This window comes from Hemitrygon akajei, chromosome 7 (assembly GCF_048418815.1).
Source record: "Hemitrygon akajei chromosome 7, sHemAka1.3, whole genome shotgun sequence".
NCBI lineage: Eukaryota > Metazoa > Chordata > Chondrichthyes > Myliobatiformes > Dasyatidae > Hemitrygon > Hemitrygon akajei.
In genome coordinates, this window is record NC_133130.1 from 99,472,486 (window position 1) to 99,497,556 (window position 25,071).

A 25,071-nucleotide genomic window follows, 5' to 3' on the forward strand; every position below is an offset into this window, starting at 1 on the left:
TAGTTGGGGTCGCGGCTGCCAAGCAGAATCAATGAAATAAGAGGAGGTGTGATCAAAAGGGGAGGTTCTCCCAACTCCTGCCAGGAGACCGAGTCCTCATTAGGAATTTGGGGCTACCTGGGAAGCATAAGTTGGCTAACCACTGGGCAGCTACACCCTATGTAGTGGAGAGTCAGATGTGAAATGTACCAGTTTTCCGGGTGAAACCAAAGAATGGGAATGGGTCTGTCAAGATTCTCCATCGGGACCACCTTCTGCCTTTGGGACAAGAGGTACAGGTTGACTCAGAGCCCGATCTGGAGCCTAAACCCAGTAAGCGGACTCTGCGGCGATGCGGGGCTACTGCAGGACCAACAGCAAGACTGGCCCCCACCCCTGAGTGGGATACTGATTCGGAGGAGGAAATGGGGGTGTGGTATATGCTGCCATTTGCTACCTCCCCAATGATTCACTGATGAGATTCCCAACCCTTGTCCCATTGAGTCAGGTGAAATTGGGGGGGAGCTATCTGTGGACAGCCAGGGGTTCAACAGGACCCTGCAAGGGATGAAGAGAGGCTTGGCCAAGGGACAGAGGGGTCTGAGTTGCAGTAGGCCATGAGTGATAGACTGGGAAAGGTCTCACCAGGTAGACCAGTAGTATCCTTGGTAGTGTCGGAACCCGCAGAATTAGGTGAAGGGGTACGGAGGTCTCAAAGAATCAGGAGACCACTGGATAGGCTGGCCTACGTAGCACCGGGGAAACAGAGTGTGGCCCTTACTGCTTTGGGGAGCTACATCACTGCATTTTACACTTGGGTTGGACTTTGTGCTTTGGAGGAAGGGTTGGCAAATTATCTCAAAGTCATGAGGACATGACTAAATTTGGTGGGGGGAGAGTATAATGCCCTTGGAAAGGTTTCACTGCTAATATAATGGTTGTTTTGTAGCAGCAGTGTTTGGGATATGACTAGAGATAACGGGGACTTTGGAATGTGCGCCGTCCAATGAAGGGAGTGGTTTTTTTCTTGTTGTGTGCCTGAGAGCGAGTTGTTCGAGATCTTTTGTTTGGTGGAAGATGGAGAGAGAAGATGCCAGAATGGAGAGGTCATAGACGGCAGGACAGAGTGGACTTGGAATGGGGTTGGGAGTTAACAACACTCGGAGGAAATTGATGGAGAACTAATGGATGGGAAAACTGTGAACTCCAACGTACATGTTAGACTGTTTCATTAAAATTGGCACTTTTTTCTTTTTGTTTTCTTTACTAATGCTATAGCTAAATTAAGAATTATAAAGCTCAATCATTTAATTGCATATGGTGTACTGCTTGTTATTTCATGGTGCTGATTTATAACAGGGTAACACATCACACAGCATCCACGCAAACAAGATTTCACAAGTTTGGCGGGGCCAGTGACTGTCTTCCCCTAGACTAACACTGCTGGCCAAACCTGAGGTTTACAACTGTCATCAGGGTCCTTTTACTCTTGCAGTTTCTTAACTCAACCCATAATGATTCAACATCTTTCCTGTGTCACATCTTTTTACTGATTTGATGCCATTCTTTACCAGTCTACACCACCCCCTCTGCCTACGTTCCTATCCCTCCGATATAACATGTAACTTTGGACATTCAGCTCCCAACTACAACCATCCTTCAGCCACAATTCAGTGATGGCCACAACATCATAGCTGATAATCTGTAATAGTGCACCAAGATTGAATTGAATTGAATTGAATGATCTTTGTTGTCATTGTACATAGGTACAATGAAACTCTGTTTGGCTTCCTTTAAGGCCATCTACGTTAGATCATCCACTTTAGTTCTTGTACTCCGTGCATTGAGACATAACACTTTTAGTACATGTTTGAGATGAAGTTGGAGTCGGAGTCGGAGACAGAATTGGAGCGAATGGAGTGGAGAAAAGTTAAAGCAGAGTTGTTTTGGAGCCTGTCTACCTAAACCGGGAGTGAGGTTGGATGCATCTAAGCACCTGGAGCATTCTGGTCCAGGGCATATCTCTGCTGTGTGGTCTAGGGTCCGAGTGTGGGGGATGACCCGGTATTTAAAATGCTAGGCCAGATAGACTGAAAAGGCAGAGTGCTGGGACTGGTGGTGAGGGTTGGGTCCAGTTGATGTTTACTTCAATCTCCTTGGTGTTGAGACTGTGCCATGCTCTGGGCTTGGTTCCTGTGAGCTTCACAGCGATTTGCACCACTGTGTGATGAACTGAGACAAAGGCTATGGGTCTACTCCAGCAGCTCTGGGCTTTGGATTTATGGGCTCAGTTTCATTCTGAATGCTGTTGCTTGCTGTTATGGTTTGCATGATTTGTTTTTTCTCTTTGCACATTGTGTGTTGGGTGTTGGTCTTTCTTTGTTAAATTGGATTCTTTGGGTTTCTTGTTTTGTGGCTGCCTGTAAGCAGACAAATCTCAAGGTTGTATAATTTATACATACTTTGATAATAAATGTACTTTGAATCTTTGAAACTTTTCGTCTGGGTCAGTCATCGTAGGCTTGTGGGTTCAGGTTTATTGTCCCTCAACCACACACATGTATATAGCGAAACAAAACATCATTCCACTGGAGTCAAGGTACAAAATACAGTCTGTGTATTCACGGCACATACGGTCACGATCCACTGCAGAAATAAGTACCGAATTTGCATGGGTATTTCAGTGCAGCACCAAGAGAGTGCTACATAGATTTAGCTGCCAGCATTTGGCCAAGTTGTTGAACTAAAGCTCTGTCTGATCTCACAGGTAGATACACACATAAAGAACAAGTCAAGCAAGAACATCATCACTGATAGCATTCACACTTGGTGAGTAAAGTCTCCCTTTTGCATTTCAGGCCAAAGTTGTGAGGAATGAAGTGACTTGAGAGGCAGGTGTGGGTTCTGGTATGAAGAGAGGGTCCTCATCCTAATAGGCTTTGGTGCAGACTAGGCCCACAGGATTTAGTTGGGATGAAGGGCCATTTACCGTACTATATAACCCTAAGGAGGGGCAGTGCCTGTAGAAAGCAGCTGCCTTCTATTCCCCTGATTGAACTGACTGTTCTCTATGTATGAAATCATGCCAGTTTTCCAAATAGAGAAGGTGAACATGGCTCTGCCCAATGTCCACAGCTGGTTTCCAAAGGGAAGCACAAGTCCCAGACCCACCACAAAGTCAGAGGGTGGATGGGAGAGAATGGGCTGAAGGAGGAAGAGGTGTGGAAGTTTGTAAGATAGAGGTGTGAAATGTGGAGGCTTGGAAGATAGAGGAGGAAGTAGGATGTGTGGGTATTTTAAGAATTGAAGAGGGAAGAGAGAGATGCAGAGGTTTGGAGGATGGAGGAGGGCAATGTGGAGGTTTGAAGAATGGATGTTTAGAGCTTGGAGGAGGAAAATTTGGAGGTTTGGAGCAGGGAGAATTTTGGAGGAAGATGATGTGAAAGTTTGGAGGATGGAGTAGGGAAACGTGGAGGCTTGATGGTTGGAGGTTTGGAGCGTGGAGTAGGAAGATGTGGGGGATATAAAATTTTGTGGGATGGAGGAGGGTGGTTAGAGGTTTAGAGAATGAGGGAGGAGCTGTGGAGGTTTGCAGAATGGAGGACAGAGTATGGGAGTTTGGCAGATGGAGGAGAGAGATATGGATGTTTGAAGGAGGGAGGTGTGGAGGTGTGGAGGTTTGCAGGATGGAGGACGAGTATGGGAGTTTGGCAGATGGAGGAGAGAGATATGGATGTTTGAAGGAGGGAGGTGTGGAGGTGTGGAGGTTTGCAGGATGGAGGATGAGTATGGGACTTTGGCAGATGGAGAAGAGAGATATGGAAGTTTGAAGCAGTGAGGTATGGAGGTTTGCATCATGGAGGAGGGAGAGGTGAAGGTTTGGAGAATGGTGGATGGAGATGTGAAGATTTGGAGGATGAGGGAGCAGGTACTGACTGAGAACACACTTTCACTATCTACATGGTTCAAAGGTGGCACCCTATGGACAGAAGACAGGGGAAGAGTGTGGCTCCATGCTCAGTGACAGGCTCCTGGTACCAGGTAGCCACCTCTCAGGGCAGCCAGAAGAACCTGCCAGTAGGAGAGAGGAGATACATAGGTATTACCCCAGGTAGTCTGCATCAGAGAAAGCTGGGAATGGTTATTGAGATAGTGCCGTCCAACCTGCCTGACAAAGTGTACACAGTAATGTCCACCCACAGTTCTGGACGGGAGAACCACAAAAGTATGATTTCCATCTTTGAGGAGATACACCAGTTCCTCAGTGGGATCCACCAACACTCGTGTTCCTCCGTGTATGAGGCTGTTTCCATGGTGACCTCTCTGTGGAGATTCAGGCTGAACTCTGTTATCTCTAAGGCAGGAGTCACAAGACAGAGATTATGCCACCCAGGAGCAGATCGTCGTCTCCAGAAAGGCAAAGGCATCATGCAAGGGCAGATTGATAAGGTGCTTGTAAGGTGTGTAAATACGTGAGAAGATATGCCTATTCGGTTTACCCAATGGGAAGGTAGTGGGAGCTCCTGTGTGATATGGGTCTCTCCCATTCCTCTACTTTCGCAAACACAAGAAATTCTGCAGATGCAAACACAAAATTCTGGAGGAACTCAACAAATCAGGCAGCATCTATGGGAAGGAGTAAGCAGTCAAAGGTTTGGGCCGAGGCTCTTCAACGGGACTCCATCAGTTTGACAGTGTTCAGCCACCCCCACCTTTGCCCCACAGCCAGCCATCCCAGCAGCTAAGCATGGCAGAAGGTAATTGGAAGCCAGACCTTCACAGTAAGAACCAATCATGGGCATCCACCCCTGCCAGCCACAAGTGGGAAGGCACTTTATCATAGCAGGCTTCAGCAAAGCCAAGCTGAACAGTGCCGACCGACAGAAGGAACAGATGTTGCGGATGTATCAGTCTGTTGTCTTTGCTCATTCAATAAGATTCAATAACACCCAGAGTATTAAGGGCCTGTATGTGGAGGAATTTGTGAAATATTTCCAGGAAACTTTCCAGAATCAATATATAGAGGGCTGGATTGGAAGGTGCAATGATAAGCCTTCTCTTAAGGAACAAGGCAGAGCAAGTAAGTGGCAGCCAGGGAGCACTTTGGCTCTCATAACCGTAATTCAACTAGTTTTATGATAGTGATGGGAAAGGGTAGGACTGGTCCACTGGTTAGGGCCCTAAAATGGAGCAGGGCTACTTGTGAGGGATTGAGCAGTTGTCCATAGGGTCAGCTTGTTTGAAAGGAAAGGAACAAAGGCAACTGGGAGGCTTTCACAAATGGGAGTGTCCAGGAGCAGCATGTCCCTGTTCGGCTGCAGGGCAAACTCAGCAGGCCAGGCAGCGTCTGTGGAAAAAAGTGCAGTCGACGCTTTGGACCAAGTTCCTTTGGCAGGAGAAAAAAGGACGAGTAGATTTAAAAGGTGGGGGTAGTGGACAGAGAAACATGGGGGGAGGGTGCAGTAAAGATCTGGGAAGTTAATTGATGAAAGATACAGGGCTGGAGAAGTGGGAATCTGATAGGAGAGGACAGAAGGCCATGGAAGAAAGAAAAGGGGGAGAAGCATCAGAGGGTGGTGATAGGCAGGCAAGGAGATAAGATGGAAGAGGGAAAAGGAGATGGGGAATGGTGAGGGGAGAATTACCGGAAGTTTGAGAAAACCTGATGGCATGAACATCGATTTCTCTTTTACTCTGAATATAGCCATAGAACCTTTTGGGATTTTCCATAACCTTACCTGCCAGATCCAGCTCATACCCTCTCTTTGCCCTCCTTATTTCCCTCAAGAGTACACTTAATCTTACTGTAGTTATCAATTCATTCACTCAGTCCTGACCTCCTGAACCCAATGTTTGCTTGCTTGCTTTTTTTGACCAGAACCTCAATATCTCCCATCAGCCAGATGTAAGATGGGGGATTGATTCCTATCACTGTCTGTGAGGCATTTATATGTTCTCCCCATGACTTTTGGGTTTCCTCCAAGTGCTCTGGTTTCCTCCCACATTCCAATGATGTATAGGTTAGGGATAATAAGTTGGCGCCAGGTGCAGGCTATCCCTGTACAATCCTCCCTTATCTGATTTGACACAGACAACACGCTTCACTGTATGTTGCAACATACAAAGTATATACATGTCACCACATACAACCCTGAGACTCATCTCCCTGCAGGCATTCTCAATAAATCCATAATAGAATAATTATCAAAATAGAATCAATGAAAGATTGCACAAACTTGAGCATTCAACCAGTGTGCAAACCACAACAAAATGTGTAAATACAAAATAAACAAACAATAATAGTGAATAAACAAGCCATAAATAGCAAGAACATGTGATGAAAAGTCCTTAAAAGTGAGTCCTTAGGTTGTGGACCATTTCAGTGAGGGGGCAGTGAGAAATAAAGCTAATCTCATTAAAGCTCTTTTTTTAACTTATTCTGTGACTGAGGGTCCATAACCCACCAGGAGAGAAAATTCCAAGGATTTGCTACCCTCTGAACAATTCCTCCCCTCTCAATCCTGACCCCTTATTTTGATTCTACAACCCTTAATTCTGGATACACCTGCTCCATATCTACCCTACCAATATATACAAGAATCTGTATGTTTCAATGTGTTTATCTCACTCTTCCAAATTCTGCTTAACTTCATTTTCCAGCAGGGACCCAATAGTGACGTGGCTTTCAGTGGATCTATCCTGGGCCAAACATATTGATGCAATTTCTACAGAGGTACTGTGGAAGCATCATAACTGGTTGCCTCAGAGTCTAATCTGGAGGAGCCAATGCACAGAATTGGAAAAAGCTGCAGAGGGCTAGTTCCATTGTGGGTACTAGCCTCCCCACAATCAAGGACATCTTCAAAAAGCAATGCTTCAAGGTGACCATCTTTGGCCAGCATTCCAGCCATGCAGCCAAGCTTCAAGGACCCACATCACCTTTATTAGGCTCCTTTATCATTACCACCATCAGGGAGGAGGTACAAGAACCTGAAGGCAGCCACTCAAAGTTTTAAGAACAGCTTCTTCCCCCCATCAGATTTCTGAATGGACAATGAACCGTCACAATTATTTTGCTCTCTTTTTGCACTACTTAATTTTTTTAACGTATATATTTCTGATTACAATTTATAGCATAATCAGGTCTTGCACTATACTGTGCTGCAAAACAACAATGTCAGTGATAATAAACCTGATTCTGATTCTGACTGTGTCTCTAGTGGCTGATGCATGGTTAACTGTCCCTAGCCACAGTACTCCTTAGAGCGGTCTGGTACCAACATTATATGTGGATTTCCTAAGCATGAATTTTTCTGGATACCTGGTATTGACCATGCGAGAAATATCTTTAAGACTGAGTAAAGTGTTCTGTGTTCTAGATGGGAGTCCGAGACACTTGTTTGAATGCAGTCTGTCACTTCAGGAACTGGGCCTTCAGAAACCAGAGCTCACACGGCAACCAAAAGCAGGCTCACTGTTGAAAAGAAGTCGAGGAGATCACACAGCACTGAACCAGGCTCTTCAGCCCACTGTGTCTGTACCAACACCAAGTACCTATCTCCACTCATCCAAATTCCTAGCACCTGGCTGATAGACTTCTATGCTCTGGCCTTTCAAGTGCACATGTAAATACTTAGAAGGGAAGTTGAGGGTGAGATTAAAGATTAGTTTTATTTATCTCATGTACTAATAATGACATGGACCTCTGCTTGGCTGTATGGCTGGGATGCTGGCCAAAGATGGTCATATAGGACTGACTTGACCATGAAGACATTGTTTCTCAAAATGATGGGGATAAGACTTTAGGTTGACCTACAGCGGCCAACCCCACCATCCTCCTTGGTATCTTCAGTCTTTCTTTTGTTGCCTCAGACTCAGAAGCTACAGCTAAGGATACCAGTGGTGACAGAACCACTGCAAGGACTTCCCAAGAGCTGAAATCTTAGCTGAGGACTCAGTAGAAGTTGGAGATGAACAGCAGATGTCAAACACACACAGTCTCCAGAGAGCTCTGTTGCCTGTGTCAGACAACAAAGGGTAGCACGTAATGTGAGTGACCCAGCAAATGGTAACTGTAATTGTAATCAAAGTAGCTTAGGAATAATATGACTCTAAAATAATATTGGATGAGGAATGATATAATTAGATGTGCATCTATTACAGAGAACACATCATTGCTGCAACGTGAAATTCCAATGGATCAAATTTTCAGAGTGGCAAGATTCAAATGAAACACAACAATGTTATACCATAGGAATAATTCAATTGCACGTGTACAGCTACTTTTCAGATGTCAATTCTCAATCTTGCTAGAAGAGTTACTGAGAAAATCTGGCGTCACTTTTCCTAGTTGGCTACCCTCAGTCTGAGCCACAAAATGAGGACTAAAGTGGGCGATGACAACAGTTGAGGGCCATTCCATGTTAGTGTAAAGTCCAAGCTGATCTGAAAGAATGAAGGAATAATAAATACAGCACTAGTTTTAGGGGGAAAATTGGGCCACCAAGCAATAAATAAAAATTGAATTGTACAATTAAAAAGTAACATATAATTTCAATTTTATTTGCACAGACAAATAAATTTAAATATTGCAATAAAAATGATTTACCTTCATAACCTCTAATGACATGATTTGAGTCTTATCAAATTCAAATCCCTCTATGGGGTTGCCCTGATCTATCAAGTCCTTCCAATCCCATTTGTACACAGAAATTCCTACACGGTCTGATTCAAGATTTTTGTCTTTTTCCAATAGTGTGCTTTATTAATGAATGTATAAGATTTCTGTCAAGTAGCTTGGTTATACTTGCTGCTAACCTTCCATAGAAATTTCTCTGCATGGGATTAAGGAAAGGAATGGTGTACTTCAAAGCAGGAGATAAATAAATAGAGGGAGAGAGAGGTAGAGAATAGGCAAGGAAATAAGATGGGGAAGAACTGCAGAGTGGGAAAGAGAGAAAGAGAAAACAGTACAGAAGTGGGGGTGGATTTGAGGAGAGGGATGGAAAATGTGTTGAAAAAGGAAATGGGCAATAATTTAGGGAGAAGGAAATGAGGAATGAGGGGAGATAATTTAGGAATGGGTAAATGAGAGAAAGATAGATATCAAATTGGTATATTATTCCCACATGTACCGAGGTACAGTGAATAACTTGCCTTGCATACTATCCATACAGATCAATTCATTACAGTGGTGTATTGAGGTAGTACAAACTCAAATGACAGAGTGTAGAATGAAGTGTTACAGTACAGAGAAAGGACAGTGCAGGTAGACAGTAAGGTGCAAGGTTAAATGAGGTAGATTGTGAGGCTGAGTTCTTCTTATCATAGTAGAAAAACATTTAATAGTCTTACAACAATATTGCTGTTGGAAGCTGTCCTTGAGCATGGTAGAACATGGTTTCAGGCTTTTGTACCTTCTGCCTGATGGGAGAGGGGAGAAGAAAGAGCGTGCAGAATGGTATTTCATTACGCTGGCTGCATTACTGAGGCAGCAAAAAGAGTAATCAGATTCCACGGAAGGGAGGCTGGCTTCCATAATGCACCAGCTCTTTTGCTTTGCTAACATTGAGGGAAAGGTTATCATATCAGGTTCTCTTACTCCTTTCTGTATACCAACTCAGCACTATTTGAGATGCAGCTCACTATGGTGGTATCAACTGCAAAGCAAGAGATAAATGGCATTACATTTCCACAAATTCCATTTTTTGGGGTTCTCTTCACATTTCTTCCCTCCCCTCCTTCTCTTTTCACTGACACCAGGAAGGAGTACCATGGTCTAGCAGCACATGGTACAGGTTGGTCCATGGTCCATTTCTGAGCATGGGGGCTCCATGCTCTAACAGCATAACAGTATGAGGAGGTCCACGATGCGGCAGAGTACTGGAGGATTTATGACCCGTACTCTTGACATTCATACTCTCAAAATCAAAAACATGGCCGTGTGTCCATTTCGCACCTTTGAACTCCACTTCAATAGCTTTACAGTTAGTGTATTAGATTGAAGTGCCAAACAATTAACGTTTTGATTTACTTCTGTGTTAATGGCACAGCATTGACAACACTAAAAATCTAGTTTGTTTTAATTTAATAGAGATAAGCACATCAGGATACATTTTGATAGGGAGAATAAGGAGAAGCAAAGTAGATTGTATGACACAGCTCCATAAGCATAGGGTCATGGCATTTTTGTATTTAAACACTTGAGAGTGACACAATGTGGTTGAAATGTTTTAACAGTTTTACTTTATTTATTTAGTAATACAGTATGGTAACAAGCCATTCTGGCTCAATGAGGCTGTGCCCTTCAATTATAACCATGTGAAGAATTAACCTACTAACAAATCCACCTTTGGAATATGGGAAAAAACCAACACGGTCATGGGGAGGATGCACGGATGGGAATTGAACCTGGGTCTCTGGTACTGTACTAGTCAAGGGAACATGCACCAGTCCTCATCGAGGGGTCAGCAGTGGAAAAGGTATGCAGTTTCAAGTTCCTGGGTGTCAACATCTATGAAGATCTATTCTGGGTGCAACATATTGATACAATTACAAATAAGGTATGTCAGCAGCAATATTTGGTATATGAGGAGATTTGGTATGTTACAAAAATTCTAGTAAATTTCTATAGATGTACTGTGGAGAGCATTCTGACAGGTTGCATCACAGTCCAGTATGAAGGGGCCACTGCACAAGATTGTTAAAAGCTGCAGAAGATGGTAAACTTAGCCGGCTCCCTAGCATTAGTTTCATCAGCATTGAGGATATCTTCAAAAAGTGATGCCTCAAAAAGACGGCATCCATCATTGAGGAACCCCATCACCCAGGACATGCCCTCTTCTCATTGCTACCATCAGAGAGGTGACAGAGGAGCTTGAAAACACACACTCAACGTTTAGGGAACAGCTTCTTCCCCTCTGCCATAAGATTTTTGAAAGGACCATGAACCAACCCACAAACACTACCTCACTATATTGCTCTCTTTTTGACTGACTTAATTTTATATATTCTGTATATATTTCTTATTGTAATTTATAGCATTTATGTATTGCACTGTACCAGTGGTGCAAAGCAAATTTCATGATTTATGATATGTCAGTTGTATTAAACCTGATTCTGCTTCTAATAGCATTATTCTAACTGCTACCATGCTGCTTCCCCCCTTTTACAGTTAATAAAACTTAAAGATTCTGAGTTCACAAGAGGTCACAAAAGTAGGGTTATGTGGAACCATAATAAAACACTGGCTGGGCTGACCACTGGAGTATTATATTTAATTGATTGCTAGTGTTTACGAGGAGATGAGAGTTCACAGGAAGTATGAACAAGATTTATTGCAATGGTTCCAGGAATGAGGGATTTCATTTGCATGGCTCGACTGAAGAATTTGGTTTTCCTCCTGAGTTGAAGAGATTTTATGGAAGTCAATAAGATGAAGTCTTGTTCAGGCAGGGGAAATACAGACACCATGTTTATGCTGCAGGATCGTTCAAGGCTCAGGGGAAAAGCTACTGCTGTTAGAAAGGAAAATCTTTTTGATTTTAAATGTAGAGTATAGGGTGTCCAGAATGGTGGCAGGTATAGAGCCAACCAGAGAAAGGGAATTAGATCAACAGGACAAAAAATAATTTGCAGGATTGAGTGGAAAGAGCAGGGGGAAAAGGCTGAACAGGTACAGTGACCACACATGGAAACATAGAACTGATTACTATTAGATTTTGCAGTAACATCTTTTACTACACACCAGACAATGATTCTTTACACTAGCTTATCATTATTGACTGCAGAAAGTTGTGAACATAGCTCAGAACATTACGGAAATCAGCCTCTCCTCTATGGATCCTAAGTCAAAGACCCCACCTATTCAGTCTTCTCCCCCACCTCAACCCCCACTCATTGGGCAGAAGATATAAAAGCCTGAAAGCACAAACCACTAGTCTCGAGAACAGCTTGTACCCTGCTGTAATCAGACTATTCAATGATTCCAGAGTTTAATAAAACAAGATTCTTAACCTCCACAATCTACTTTATTATACTCTTGCATCTTATTATCTACCTGCCTTAGACTTTCTCTGCAGCTGTTGCACTTTATTCTGCATTCTGTTATTACTTTAGCTTGTACTATCTCAATGTACTGTGAAATAATTCGATCAGTATGCAAATCAAACTTTTCACTGTACCTCAGTACATATAAAAATAATACACCAATTCCAATATTTTTTAATTAAATGAGAAGAATCAAATTAACTGCTCATAACTAACTTCCTCCTTTACTCTTACTGTACTGTATATTCCTTTAATGCTTAATTACCTCAGGCTATGAAAGTTCTGACACATTATATTCAAATTTCTCAGCCCATTTCACCTCATGACATTTTTTTCCTAACAATGAACTCATAAAGCAAAATATTTAAGGGAGGAAGAGATTCAAAACTCAATAAAAATTAAGTCACATCATCAATGGAAAGATGTCATAATTATCACTGGAGATGACATTGCAGGGACTTAAAGAATCATGTGTGAGGTAATTATAAAACAGTATAGCCTAAACCAGTTTTACATGCAGTGATTATTGTTAAGAAACTGCTACTCCTGGAGCCCTTTCATTTTTATTGGAAGGGTTTGGGTACCAAGAATTGTTAGAAAATAAATTGCTGTAAAGATAATGAAGTAGGAAAGCATGCAAGAAGACTGAGAAAGACATTTGTTCCCATTGAAATGATAGGGGACTTGCTTCCCAAGACTCAGTGATTTCAATGCCATTACACAGAGGATGCTGAAGAACAGGTCAAGGATTAAGGAAGTTATACCATGTTACTACTATATGGTCATTCACCTTGGGGTTAGTCTGAAAAGCTATGTAATGTTTTTAATCATAGTTCTTATTCTTGTATTAGAAAATGACGCAAAAGCAGTTAAACAGACTTAGTCTAGAGTTAGTAGTTTGATATTATAACATTTATTAAAATAACACAGGGTTAATAGAAACTGCAAAGAATCAGTAAAATCAAAGGCAAGCATTCTTTTTTTAAAAAAAACAAGAACCTAATTGTCTAATTAAGCCATCAGGTTGCTAACATAAAGCCAGAGAAGGGGAATACTTCCAATAATAAACTACTACAAAAACCATTGGTATTTATCAGTTATCAAAACGGAGGGATTTTTATAATTTGTTTTCAATTTATCAGGAAAAAAATTTTTTGAATGCTATATATAACATACAAAAACAATGTTTAGAAAAATACATTATAAATTGTAACAATGGCTGTAAATACATTATCTTACAAGTCTTTAGGCAATTGTTAGTTATGGTACAGACACAACATGAATCTATTTCTTGCTCAGCAGATAACTGGCTCATACCTGTTAACTATATGACTACAAGCGACACTCCCATCACTCCGTAGAATTACATAACATTGCCAGGAAAGGGAAGCACACTGGTTCTTTTTAAACTACTTTTAAATATATAGGAAGATAAAATCCCCAAATTATGGTAATACTGAAGTTAAGGGTACACACAGATATTTGAAATTGTCAGACTTCTTTGGAAACTACATTCAATGATTTGCAGAGATGCATTAGTTATGTTTTTGATATTTAACCTTTCCTTGCCCACTGGCATCACAACCCCACCCGTCCAGAGTTCACAGGGAAAATAAAATTTCTCTCTAATTTTCGATTCCTCAACTTCCGCGTGACTGTCACGATTGTCACTTGAGTGTCGCAAGTTCAGCTCAAACAAAAATGTTAAAAATGGCACCAGAATGAAAACTAGGTAAGTTTGAAGAAGCAAGGTATCAGGAAGACGACAGGTGGCACAACATTTAAAGCTGGCTGGACAGTTTAATTCTTGTTGCATAGTAAATCATTATGTTCCCCCCTTCTCCCCATTTTATCCCACCCCTCCCAAAAATATGAAGTCAAGAATGAGTGATTTGACCATGCAAATGTTTATAGCAACCCTTACATGTTTCTCTCTTCAATTGATAAAAAGGCAGGATGTTCCTTTAGTTATAGAGGATCTCTCAGTGGACATAAATGAGCCATCAATTTAATTATTGGACATATACGGTGGCAGAGAATTCCTCTGCTTATGAGTCTACTGGTCAGTTTGGTCACAGTAAGGTCAATGCTAATAGAATAATCTTAATGTTATGTCAAGAAGTGACCATATTCTGCTGGATTAGGGGATTAATTATCTTTGGAGAGTATGTACTTGGTGATGTCACCTAACTTAATTGAGAACTGTGTTACTGTTTTTTTGTTTAATATTACTTTAGCCAAATTGTCCCTATTGATTGGCAATGCATGGTATGAAGGTTGTCAACAAATGGTCACCAATATTGATGACTTAAGTCACAGAGAACGAAGTTCTGAGTAAATGTACACCACTGAGTCACTACAACTTCTCATGAGCTTTTGAAAACTTTAGGAGTTGCAGCAGTGACTGGAGCAATGATCAGGAAATGACTGAACATAAACTTTGGCTACAACTGTGAAGCAGGTTTTACTGTTTATCCTTTAGCTCCTTTCTTTCTTGAGTTATCTGATGGATGCCAACAAAAGGCAAATTGCCTCTTGAAGATGTGAAAATCTCAGGGAATGAGGGCTTTGGACAAAACACTATAAAGCCCAGGGAGTGTACAAATAACTGTCACAGTCACAGTTATTGTGAGCTGTGGATTCAGTGATGTGGCACTTATCAGACACACAACTGCCAGCTCATTTTTATTCACAAGTGGATCCTTTCATATAAGTACTGGGCAGCTAAGTTTGCATGCATTTGAGACTTTGCATTCAGCAAGATGATTAATTATGAGACGCCAGACAAAATGACCATGAATAAAATAAGGCACTTCTTTCTTTAGACATTTTCCAATCTTTACAATTTAACAAAAAAAGGAGGAAAAAGGCTGTTTGGTCTCCTGTTTTGCTTTGTTCACAACTACCAGGAAATCATTTAGTGAAATAAAGGGTTTCTTTGTTCAGCTTCTATTTAATACTTGAAAGTATAAAAGACTACACTGTCAAAAATATATTTCTTCTTACCAGCACCCTTGTATAGTAAAAGTGTCTACTTTTTGTTCTTTTTGTGGTCTGTTCAATGCATTATGCATATCTACAATTTCAATACAGTAATATAGTAAAAGAGGCAAGCATGGCTTTACATCCTTGAGAAAACAAATCCATACAAGAAAGAAAATTAAGATTCAACAATTCGCCCAGTATTGTGACACATAATGCATGGACCTTTTGCCAAAAGGCTCCTAAGTGTCCGATAGGTATTCTTCTCATAAACCATTACTAATTCAGTCTTCTTTACAACACCCTTTGGTTCTTGTTCAATGCTCTTTCTATGGTTTAGGAAAATGCTGAACTGGCAGGTCAAGGTCATGAAAAGTTTCAAATTGGCATCTGTGTCCTTGAGGAATATAAATGAATAGAACAAAAAATTGGCCAAATTTGGAACATTGAAGCTCATTCAAAAAATATCCTCACCAATGACATCATTAACCAAAGGTTCATGCATGATGCATCATCACAACAAATTACATTCAGGAAACTTGTGACTTCAGCATGAGAAAAAATGTTCCTCAAACTCCCACAGTTACTGCCTTTGTTAATAGCTATTCATAGATATCCATCTTCTGTCTCCTAGGCCTTCTTACCGTTCATTAGGGAGGGTCACAAAATGATGATCATTGATGAACAGTTAGGGATGAATTGGACTTTATTGCTTTAGTATTATTCAGTGCAGGTTCTAGGACCTCACGATTCACCCAACCAGAATAACTGAGAGGCTGAATGTGTGTGTGTATATGTGTGTGCATGTGTCTGTGTGTGCGTGTGTCCGTGTGTGCGTGTGTCCCTGTGTGCGTGTGTGAGTGTGTCCGTGTCCGTGTGTGTGTGTGTGTGTGTGTGTGTGTGTGTGTGTGTGTGTGTGTCTGTCTGTGTCTGTGTGTTTGTTTGCTTTCATCGTTAGGCAGTAAGACGAACGGACAGTGCCTCAGCTCGCTGCAGTGAAGACAGGCAAGCAAAGGCGATCACCAGTTAATTGATCAGCAGGCAGGCATGGTCAGGTCATCATTGGGTGAAGAGCTCAGAGGTCAGAAGGTCATAGGTTAGTTGCCAGTGGCAGCTGGGTGGTTAGAAACAAAAAAAAAGAGAAAAGAAAAAAAGATAGAGAAGAGATTAGTGTTGGCTGGTGAAAACTGGATGACAACATGAAAAGCTAACCACAACTAACAAACTAAGCACTGTAACTCTGATATACTGATCGGCAACTTTCAATAGAATGCATTCAGTCATGGTGACACTGGATCATGAATAAAAGCATGAGAAGGAGACCATTCCCACAATTTGTTAACTTGATAAGTAACTAATGACTAATGGTTAGTAGCAGTCAATGGAAGAGTTCAGGAAAATAGTGACCATAGAAGAGAGTCAAGGAAAGATGTCTGGATCTGCACAGAAACATTGGGTATCTCTCAGTCAGTACAGAGTTACCTGTACCTGACTGCTATTAAGCATTAGTGTCCTTCCAAGTGCAAGCACAAAAGAAAGCAAATATTATTCATGAATGTGATTAACTGGTTATTGATAAAGAAGACGTATTTAGAAATTGCACACAACAAATTTAACAAACTAAGGGGCAAAACCATGTAGTTCAATAAAATTTTATTGCCTTTCATTTTTTCTATTTACAACAATATGAAATTCTTGGCCTCAAAATACAAGCAATTCTAAATTATACGAATAGCAGTGTTGGCTACATCACGGGAACTTGGAAGAGGCCAATTAATTTACTTTTATCCAACGTATTCCAGTTGAGAGTACTATTGTACACTTATAGGACAGTCTTGTATAAAATGCATTTGCATGTAAACACAAAAGAAGTCCTGCCGTTTAAAAGTCTACATTTATAAAGCCCTAAAATATATCCAAAAATAGATGAATTTCTACTCAACACTATAATGCACATTTTAAACTACAAACAGCCCTCATTTATGAATTTCAATGCTAATACTCTGCAAATACAATAAAATCTGACAATTTCATATACATTCCTGCTTTATATTTTTATAGTTTTTTAAAGAAGCCACCTGTAATACTATTTTCTTTGCCAAAAAAAATTAAAATGGAGATGATTACAGTAAAACAAAAGTTCTCAAGTGGAAAATGGTAAGTCAGAGCGTTCTGGAATCATTCTGTTTCTCTTTTACTTTCTCTTGTTCACCCATTTCCCTCCACCCAACTTGGTCCACTTCAATGTAAAATAAGACTTTTGTTCAACAGCTTAAAATGTATCAAAGTTCTGAGGTTCCGAAATATTGTACTGTTGGCTGCAAGACTTAAACAGAGGAAATGAAATAAATTATTCAGTGCAAAGTCAAATTTGTGCCATTTTAGCAAGGTAAATCTGGTGTAATGTTTAATAACAGCATCCCTTTTGATGGCCCATATACAAGGCTGTACTTATTCTCCATGTTACGGTCAAGATGACTCAAGTTTTAGACCTCATCTTCTACAGGATAATAAGGAATGAATCACAGGATTGAAGAACAGCTCATTTGCCCATGTTAGTGGGTTTAAAAAAAAAAGGAGTGCGTCACCCACCGAGAGCCAATGGAAGGCCAGGAGTTTGAACTGCGTGGAATCGAACACTGATTCTGCACAATATCCAAATACATTAGCAGCTGAGGTCATGGTGTAACAAAACATAATACTGTAATGACAGTTCTTTCAGTGTACCTGTTAAAATGAAGAAAGGACTGATGCCTGTATAAATATTTTACATTCAAAGACACATGATTAGAAGTTTTTCTTCAAAAAATTCAGGATAAAATCCATTGCATTAGTGATTTAATATGTGTTGCCAAATATTTGTACAAGGCCACAATATGGTCAGGGAAAATTAAACAGTATATATGTTTACTTGTCTTCTAGAGCACACAGCCTATAAGGACCAACAAAATGGTTGTAATCTCTAATCAACCAATACACCTGCTCAAATCCTCTGCTCAGTCCTAGGCTTTCAACAGTACACACAGGTTCAATAACCGTGCAACACAATGTGGAGTTTATTCCAATTACTTCAGTCAGTCTATCTTGTTATCTGTACCAAATACATTTCTGTAAAGTTAAACTGCAGAGTCATTTTCTTTGCAGTAAAGAATGATGCAGTGATAAACCCATCACCAAATCTAAATATTAGGTTAAAAGTAATAACATCTAAATCAACTGTGAAATATTTTTTGTTGCAAAACAAATACTTAAGAGGCACGTAATCCTATGCAAAGGAAGGGAACCATCTATTTTAGCAACCCATATATTATTTTGAGTACAGAAATCCCTTAGACCCAGTTGGTAGACACTGGCTTTAAAAAAACATGAATAAATTAAAGTCCAAATTTAATAATAGAAAACAATGTGATAATTTAGGCTCTCAATACACCATACAGACCTGAATGAGAACTTAATGGTATGAATGACAATGGACTTGCCTAAGAACCCTCTAGAGTTTTGATCATTTACAGAATTTACCTGAGCTCTTGGTGTCTTGGAAAATAATCTCCAGATTAAGTGCAAGAAAAACCCTCCATTACATAAAGTGGTGAATGCTACAGTATTATCCAAGCAATCTATCTAGATATCATTTTTTATGACACCAGGAGTTGTATCCTTACTCAGCTTTTGATTGCAACAATTACTACCCTGGGTCTTGTATAAAAGATGCTAATTATTCTCCATGCAGTCAAAACATCAGTACCACCTCTCTGTCTCCTAGCCATGAATATGCATGCCAGTTGGGATTTGTAGACCTAAAATATCTCAAAGCCAGCAGAATGCAAAGGAAGTTGACTTCTATCTTATTATTTGTGGCCAGGTCAAGTTCTACACTGCATCCATCATTCTATACCACTGTTCTTCCTTTCCCCTCTCTTCACAGTTTTTATATTCCCCACCCTCAACTCCAAATTAGACACAATCTCACTTAAAAACTTAAAGTGCGCTTAAAAGATAGTACACTTCCCAACATAAAACTAACCGCCAGGTCATGAAAACTATTTGGATCAGAGAAACAAAATGTACATTGGACATTCGTTTACAGGGAGCAATTTTGTTTGTTATTGCCAGAAAAAAAGTAGATGAGTAAATACTGATGTTTCACTTGTTTTGAATCTAACTTTTTAGAAGTTCATCAAGACTTTTAATTCTTGCAAGTTTACATAGCTACTGGTTGAATGCAATAATGTCTTTGAAAATTCAGAAGTGAAAATTCGTGGATTCATGGTGTATGTGAGCCTAAAATATTTTAATAATTTAGATTTTTTTTCATTTACAGGTCTAAGGGCAATAATTACAACAAGAGTTGGGCTGGGAAAATGAACATTGATTCCTGTTAAGACCTTCTGGATACATTATGGGGACATAATCCCAAAATAACTACACAGATAAAATGTTGACCCAACTGTATTGGCATGAAGGGTCCAGTGCTGGTATAAAACGTGCATGCATGCCACAACAAGCATTGATAAGAATCAGGTACAACAGCGTATGAATTCATATTCATGTATTATATTCCTCTGAAGATTATAAAGGCACAATTCAAGAGTTTCTTCAAGGAAAAGGATTTGGTCCTTTCAAAAGCATTGTCTGAAAAGTCTTTTTGGATTTGGCTACTTTTAAAATAAGTGAATGCATTCCCCCTCCCTCCCTCAATATTAAGCATATTGGCAGTTACAACATATCTCTCAAAAGTTGATCAGTTTTATTAGGCAGGAACAGGAACACTAATATTCTCTTTCTCCAGCCTTAAATTCCTTTCTGTATTCCCATTCGATGTGAGGAACTTAATTCAGAAGTTCTGGGAAAACTTTGCAACAAAAATCTGAAGAGTTGTTGGGCACAGTGATATTTTGCTGAATAAAAATGGACATAACTGGTCCTCAGAAATTAGACCATCGGTCAACCCCAACTGATGTGATTTTGCAAAGCAGCACCCTTACAAGTCAACAAGTTCAACAAAAAACAAAAACTCCAGAACTAAACTAACCTCGATCAGCGGTCACAATCCTTTGGTAAGGATGGACCCGCATATCGTGCCTTCGAACTTTAGTAGCCACTGCACCTAGTTAAATTACAACATTTCCAACACATGGTTAGAGGAATTTCCTAGGAAGTGATTGGTTAACATATCAATAGCATTTCAATGGCAGATCAAAGATGGATTTACATTAGAAATTACAGCAAGATAGCAGTTAAAAAGTAGGTTAAGGCACAGCACCTTCATAAATTGAACTTTCAAGCAGAAATTACTTAATTGAGTACAACTGTGCATGTTAATATTGCATTCTATTTCAAAAGACATAGTCTTAACCCATTGCTGCTATCCACTTACTAAAATTCCCACTATATGAAATGAGATTATTCAGTTAGATCCAAGCATAATTAAATCTTACTAGTCATATAATCAGTGGAGTGCACCTTGCAGAGAAAAAAGTTTTAATTCATAACACTGAATCAGTATTGACATCAGTTATTTTCTTAAAAATAAAATCTCTACAAATTTTAAAAAATTTGCAGCAATTGCTTGACCTAAAAAATGCATGCTTAACTCAGAAATCACTAGCTAAAAATTGCAATGATGTATAAAGTAAGTACCCTATACCAAGCAAGCAAAGAAATACACAGTGTGTGGTTCTTCTGGGATAGACGTGCCAAAAATGATAGGAAGAGCACTAGGCCACAATTATAACTAATTGACCCAACTGGTTTCCAAATGTCTATGTGCATGTGTGTGTGAGAGAGTGAGAGTGACATCACAACACTCACTCTTACGTGCTCTCCGCCCCCCCCCCCCCTCTCTCTCTCTCACACACACACACACACACACGCACACACACACACGCAATGCTAGCATTTCAATGACAGTCAGGTTGGGTACATTTTGTCCATGGCTGCTGTGAAACTAAGCATTTGTTAAAGTTCAGATCTGATGAGGGTTCAGTGACATGCGTCCTTGAATTCTTAGCCTTTCGTTGGGAATGCCATACCTAAAGGTAAAGAACGGAATTAGAATTAGTCAATGGTCCATTCTATTGTTTAGTAAGAAAAATGACAGGCCATTGTCATAATGACCCTTTGAGTAGCAGATGAACTTTGCAGCTGTCCTAACACTGTAAAGTGATTTTATAATATCACTTAAGAATCAATTTCTGGAAATTGCACAAAAATTCATATATTAAAGGGAGCTTCAGACATTTCTGGACTGGTATAAAGCAAGACTTCAAAATTTACTTTTAAGAGCAAGTAGTCTTTGTAATTGTGCTGCATTTCCAACCCATGGTTCAAATGAAAAGTCATTCCCTCACAACTGTTTTGTGACCTGCAGAGTACTTTTAGCATTTTCCTATTCTATTTATAATAGGCTCGGCACAACATTGTGGGCTGAAGGACCTGTGATGTGCTGTAGATTTTCTATGTTCTATGTTCCAATTTTGGATAAGCATGGTAACACATGGACATTCACCAGTTTGTGAATAAGCTTAGTGCATTTGGATCTTTACATGGCGGGCACTGCAGGGATTCAGTTCTATTTGCAGTGTTTTAATGCAACACGTTGCACTAATGGATGTATGGCAATATATACAGTGCCTTGAAAAAGCAATCAGCCTGCAATCTTTTTTTACATAAATAAGAATTACAACCAGGAAATTTGATCAATTTAACTGACATTTTTTATTTGTGAATCACATGCTCTTTTTTTCACAATAAAGGAAAGGTATGTCGCATCCGGAATTGTTTTCCAGTTAGCGGACGATTTCCTTCTGACGTATTGGGAAATCACGTACGAGGCAAGTTACAGCAGTGGTTTGCCATTGCCTTCTGCCTGGTGAGTTTTTTTTAAATAGAGTCCAAAAAACTGGGAAATATGTAAAGCATAAAAAACTAAAAATTAAAAAACTGAAATGTCAGCAGTTCAAAATATATTCATCTCTTTGCTTAGTACTTAGTTGAACCATTTCTTGCAGCTATTACAGCCAATAGTGTTTTTCTATTAGCTTTGCACAACTTGATGGAGCAAGATTTGCCCATTCCTCCTTGCCAAATTGCTCAAGCTGTGCCAGGTTAGTTGGGGAGCGGTAGTGGACAGCAAACTTGCCAGAGATGTTCAATTGGGTTCGCGACTCCGACTGGGCCACCCAATGACATCAATTTTGTTCATTCGAAGCCACTCTATGGTTCCTCTGGTAGTACGCTTTGGGTCGTTGTCCCGCTGTAAGACAAACTTCCTCTCCAGTAGAAGCTTTCTGGCAAAGGCTAGCAGACTTCTATCCAGGATTTCTCTGTATTTAGCAGCATTTGCCTTTCATCAATCCTGACCAGATTTCCATTCAACACTACTGAAAAGCATCTCCATAGCATAGCATAGCACGATACTTTACAGTAGGAATGGTGTTACCTGGCTGATGCATAGTTTTAGATTTACGGCACATGTACCACTTAGTGTTGAGACCAAAAAGTTTCATTTTAGTCTCACCTGGCCACAAGACCTTCTTCTACATCTTAATAGTATCTTTTCAGTGACACTTTGCAAAGTCTTTATGAGCAGCTCACCTGGAGTGACTGTTGACATTACAGTAGCCTCTCTTACAAGTGCCGTTCTTCTCTGACAACTAAGTTCAGAGGGGCGGCCTGACCTAGGTAGCGTGGCTGTGGTTTCATATTTTTCCACTTTTTCACAATGGGCTGCAATGAGCTCTGAGGTATGTTCAGAGCCTCCGACATGGTCTTGCATCCTTCATCAGATTTGTGCTTCTCTATTGTCATTTCCCTGACTTGTCGAATGATTTTTGTTTTCATTTTGGTCTGTTGAAAATCTACCATACTGTTGGACCTTACAGAGAGAGGGAGTATTTAGTCTTATTAATTCACTGAAAACAGGTGACCCTCCAATGTTCTACATCAACAAACTGGGTGAGTAGGTAAGGTAATTGCACCTGAGGAAAGTTAGTGTAGTAATTACAAAGGCAATGAATACCTTATTAGCCTCACAATTTCGGTTTTTAATTTTTAAATTGTTGGTAGGTTTTGGAATTTTTCATTTGATTTGACATGATGCACAGTGTTTCGTAGATTAGCTCAAAAATCCTACAATATATTTTAATTTTAGAAAATGTGACAGTAAAATATGAAAATAGTTGTGGGAGCTGAATACTTTTTCAAGGCACTGTATGTTCTTCAAGGTGTAAATATAAACATGCATATACCTACAGATTCTTTATGTACCACCAGGCTGTAATCCAATTAGGAATAAAACTGTTTCAAATTACTGGAAAACTGTTTCAAAGTCCCACCCCCTCTGGTCTTCTCTTATCATTTCGCATTTCCCCCTCCCCCCACTACTTTCAAATCTCTTACTATCTTTCCTTTCAGTTAGTCCTGATGAAGGGTCTTGGCCCGAAACGTCGACAGTGCTTCTCCTTATAGATGCTGCCTGGCCTGCTGTGTTCCACCAGCATTTTGTGTGTGTTGTTTGAATTTCCAGCATCTGCAGATTTCCTCGTGTTTGTTCAAAGTACTGAACTGGAAACAGAATGACCTTTTTGGATAAGTTTTTACTGCACTGCATACAGGAATTGTTGATGGGAAATATTATTTAAAATGCTCATTTAATGCTTACTAATTAAAGTATTTAATAGTCTTTTCCCCTTTTAAAAAGGGCTTTTAATTTGATTAGCCCTTGATCAAAGACCTTGGGGTATGAGATGGGGCAACTTCTGAAGATCACAGTAATAATCTGGATGGTAGGTTTTACCTCTATAAAATGCAATGTAAATGGAAAGTACTCTTATCTTATTGTGATCTTCATATCTTAAATCATTCCACATTCACTTACAGAGGTGAACAGAGGTTCAGAAGCCAAATATCACTTACATTTGTTCCACGTATATGTCCAATAGTCCATGTAAAGTATATAAGACATACAGTATACATGATACAAATATAAAATATATACTGTACACGGTGCAAATGGGGTTTTAGCAAATTTTCAAAAGCATCAATAACCTCCACCATTAAGTATATTTGTATGATTAAAGTTGGCTTGTTGGACTTGAGATATGGTGAACCACTGCTGCCTGTGCCAAAGTTCAGCTCAATAATGTGACACCAATCATTTCAAAAAGGGGTGCTGGCAAGTTCCCTAACAGTATCAGTATTGCCTTCCAGGATGCAAACAGAAGATACTGGTCCACGCTTAAGACCCATGTTCAATCACATCAAGGTAAAAAAACTGGGTGCAATATTGTAGATACCGTTTAACCATCAACCTATACAGTGTGAAAATAGTGTCATTTGATTTATACAGTATGCTTATATGAAAACAACTTTTTCAACTTGCTCTGAGTTCTGTCACCAGTACTTCTCCTTGATGCCTGCCGTCATTCTGCCCTCAACGATTCTTGAACCTATCACTTCTGTCAAGTAAGTTTAACTCTCCCTTAAATCCACAACCCTTTCACTCCAACTACATACTCTGATTTAACCATGCTCTAAATCTGGGAAAAACAATCAGCAGTATTTCTTTTACCCCACCCCAAAATATGCCCATATTTTTGACTGTTACAGCTTCTTCACTGAGAAGCTTTATTTTGAGATAATGAAGATGGATTTAGCCCTGATCTCTATGAAGGGCAGATCTCAAAAGCCAGTTACCAGTTAGATTATTAGGAGCAAATTACACTGTATGGGAGCAAGAAAGAACCTCGAAGAACTCAGCAGGTTGAGGTGTGTGTGTGTGTGTGTGCGTGTGCGTGTGTGGTAGAAGGGTTGGGGGGGAAGAGGAGCTGTTGATCTTTTGAATTGAAACCTTTGATCAGGACTGTCCAGCAACTGCACTCTTGTCTTTCCACTATCGTTGATAATATTATTGCTGTTGATAAAGTGCTGTTCATAACTTGACGGGTCTTTCAAGACACTGAGAATTTAAAAAATAAATGATTTATTAAATTACAAGTTCAGCTGTAAAAGGAAACAGCTGATTTCATACCAAAAGGTGACTATAACTTACAGGGGGTGCGG

At 40.0% G+C, this 25,071-nt stretch overlaps 1 protein-coding gene across 9 annotated transcripts in view; it reads right to left on the bottom strand.

Moving 5' to 3' along the window:
- Positions 1-8,159: 8,159 nt before the first annotated feature.
- LOC140730738 (KH domain-containing RNA-binding protein QKI) overlaps positions 8,160-25,071 on the bottom strand; it is a 548,106-nt gene continuing 531,194 nt past the window's right edge. For 3 of the 9 annotated variants that reach the window (XM_073051566.1, XM_073051564.1, XM_073051571.1), the window contains exon 7: positions 23,303-23,574. In XM_073051566.1, coding sequence (XP_072907667.1) covers positions 23,318-23,574 — 257 coding nt within the window. In that variant the 3' untranslated portion in view covers positions 23,303-23,317. Of the gene's footprint in view, positions 8,425-12,924; positions 16,124-16,645; positions 21,042-23,302; positions 23,575-25,071 lie in introns of those variants that run through there. The other 6 variants (XM_073051568.1, XM_073051567.1, XR_012099664.1 and 3 more) reach the window with 6 other exon arrangements.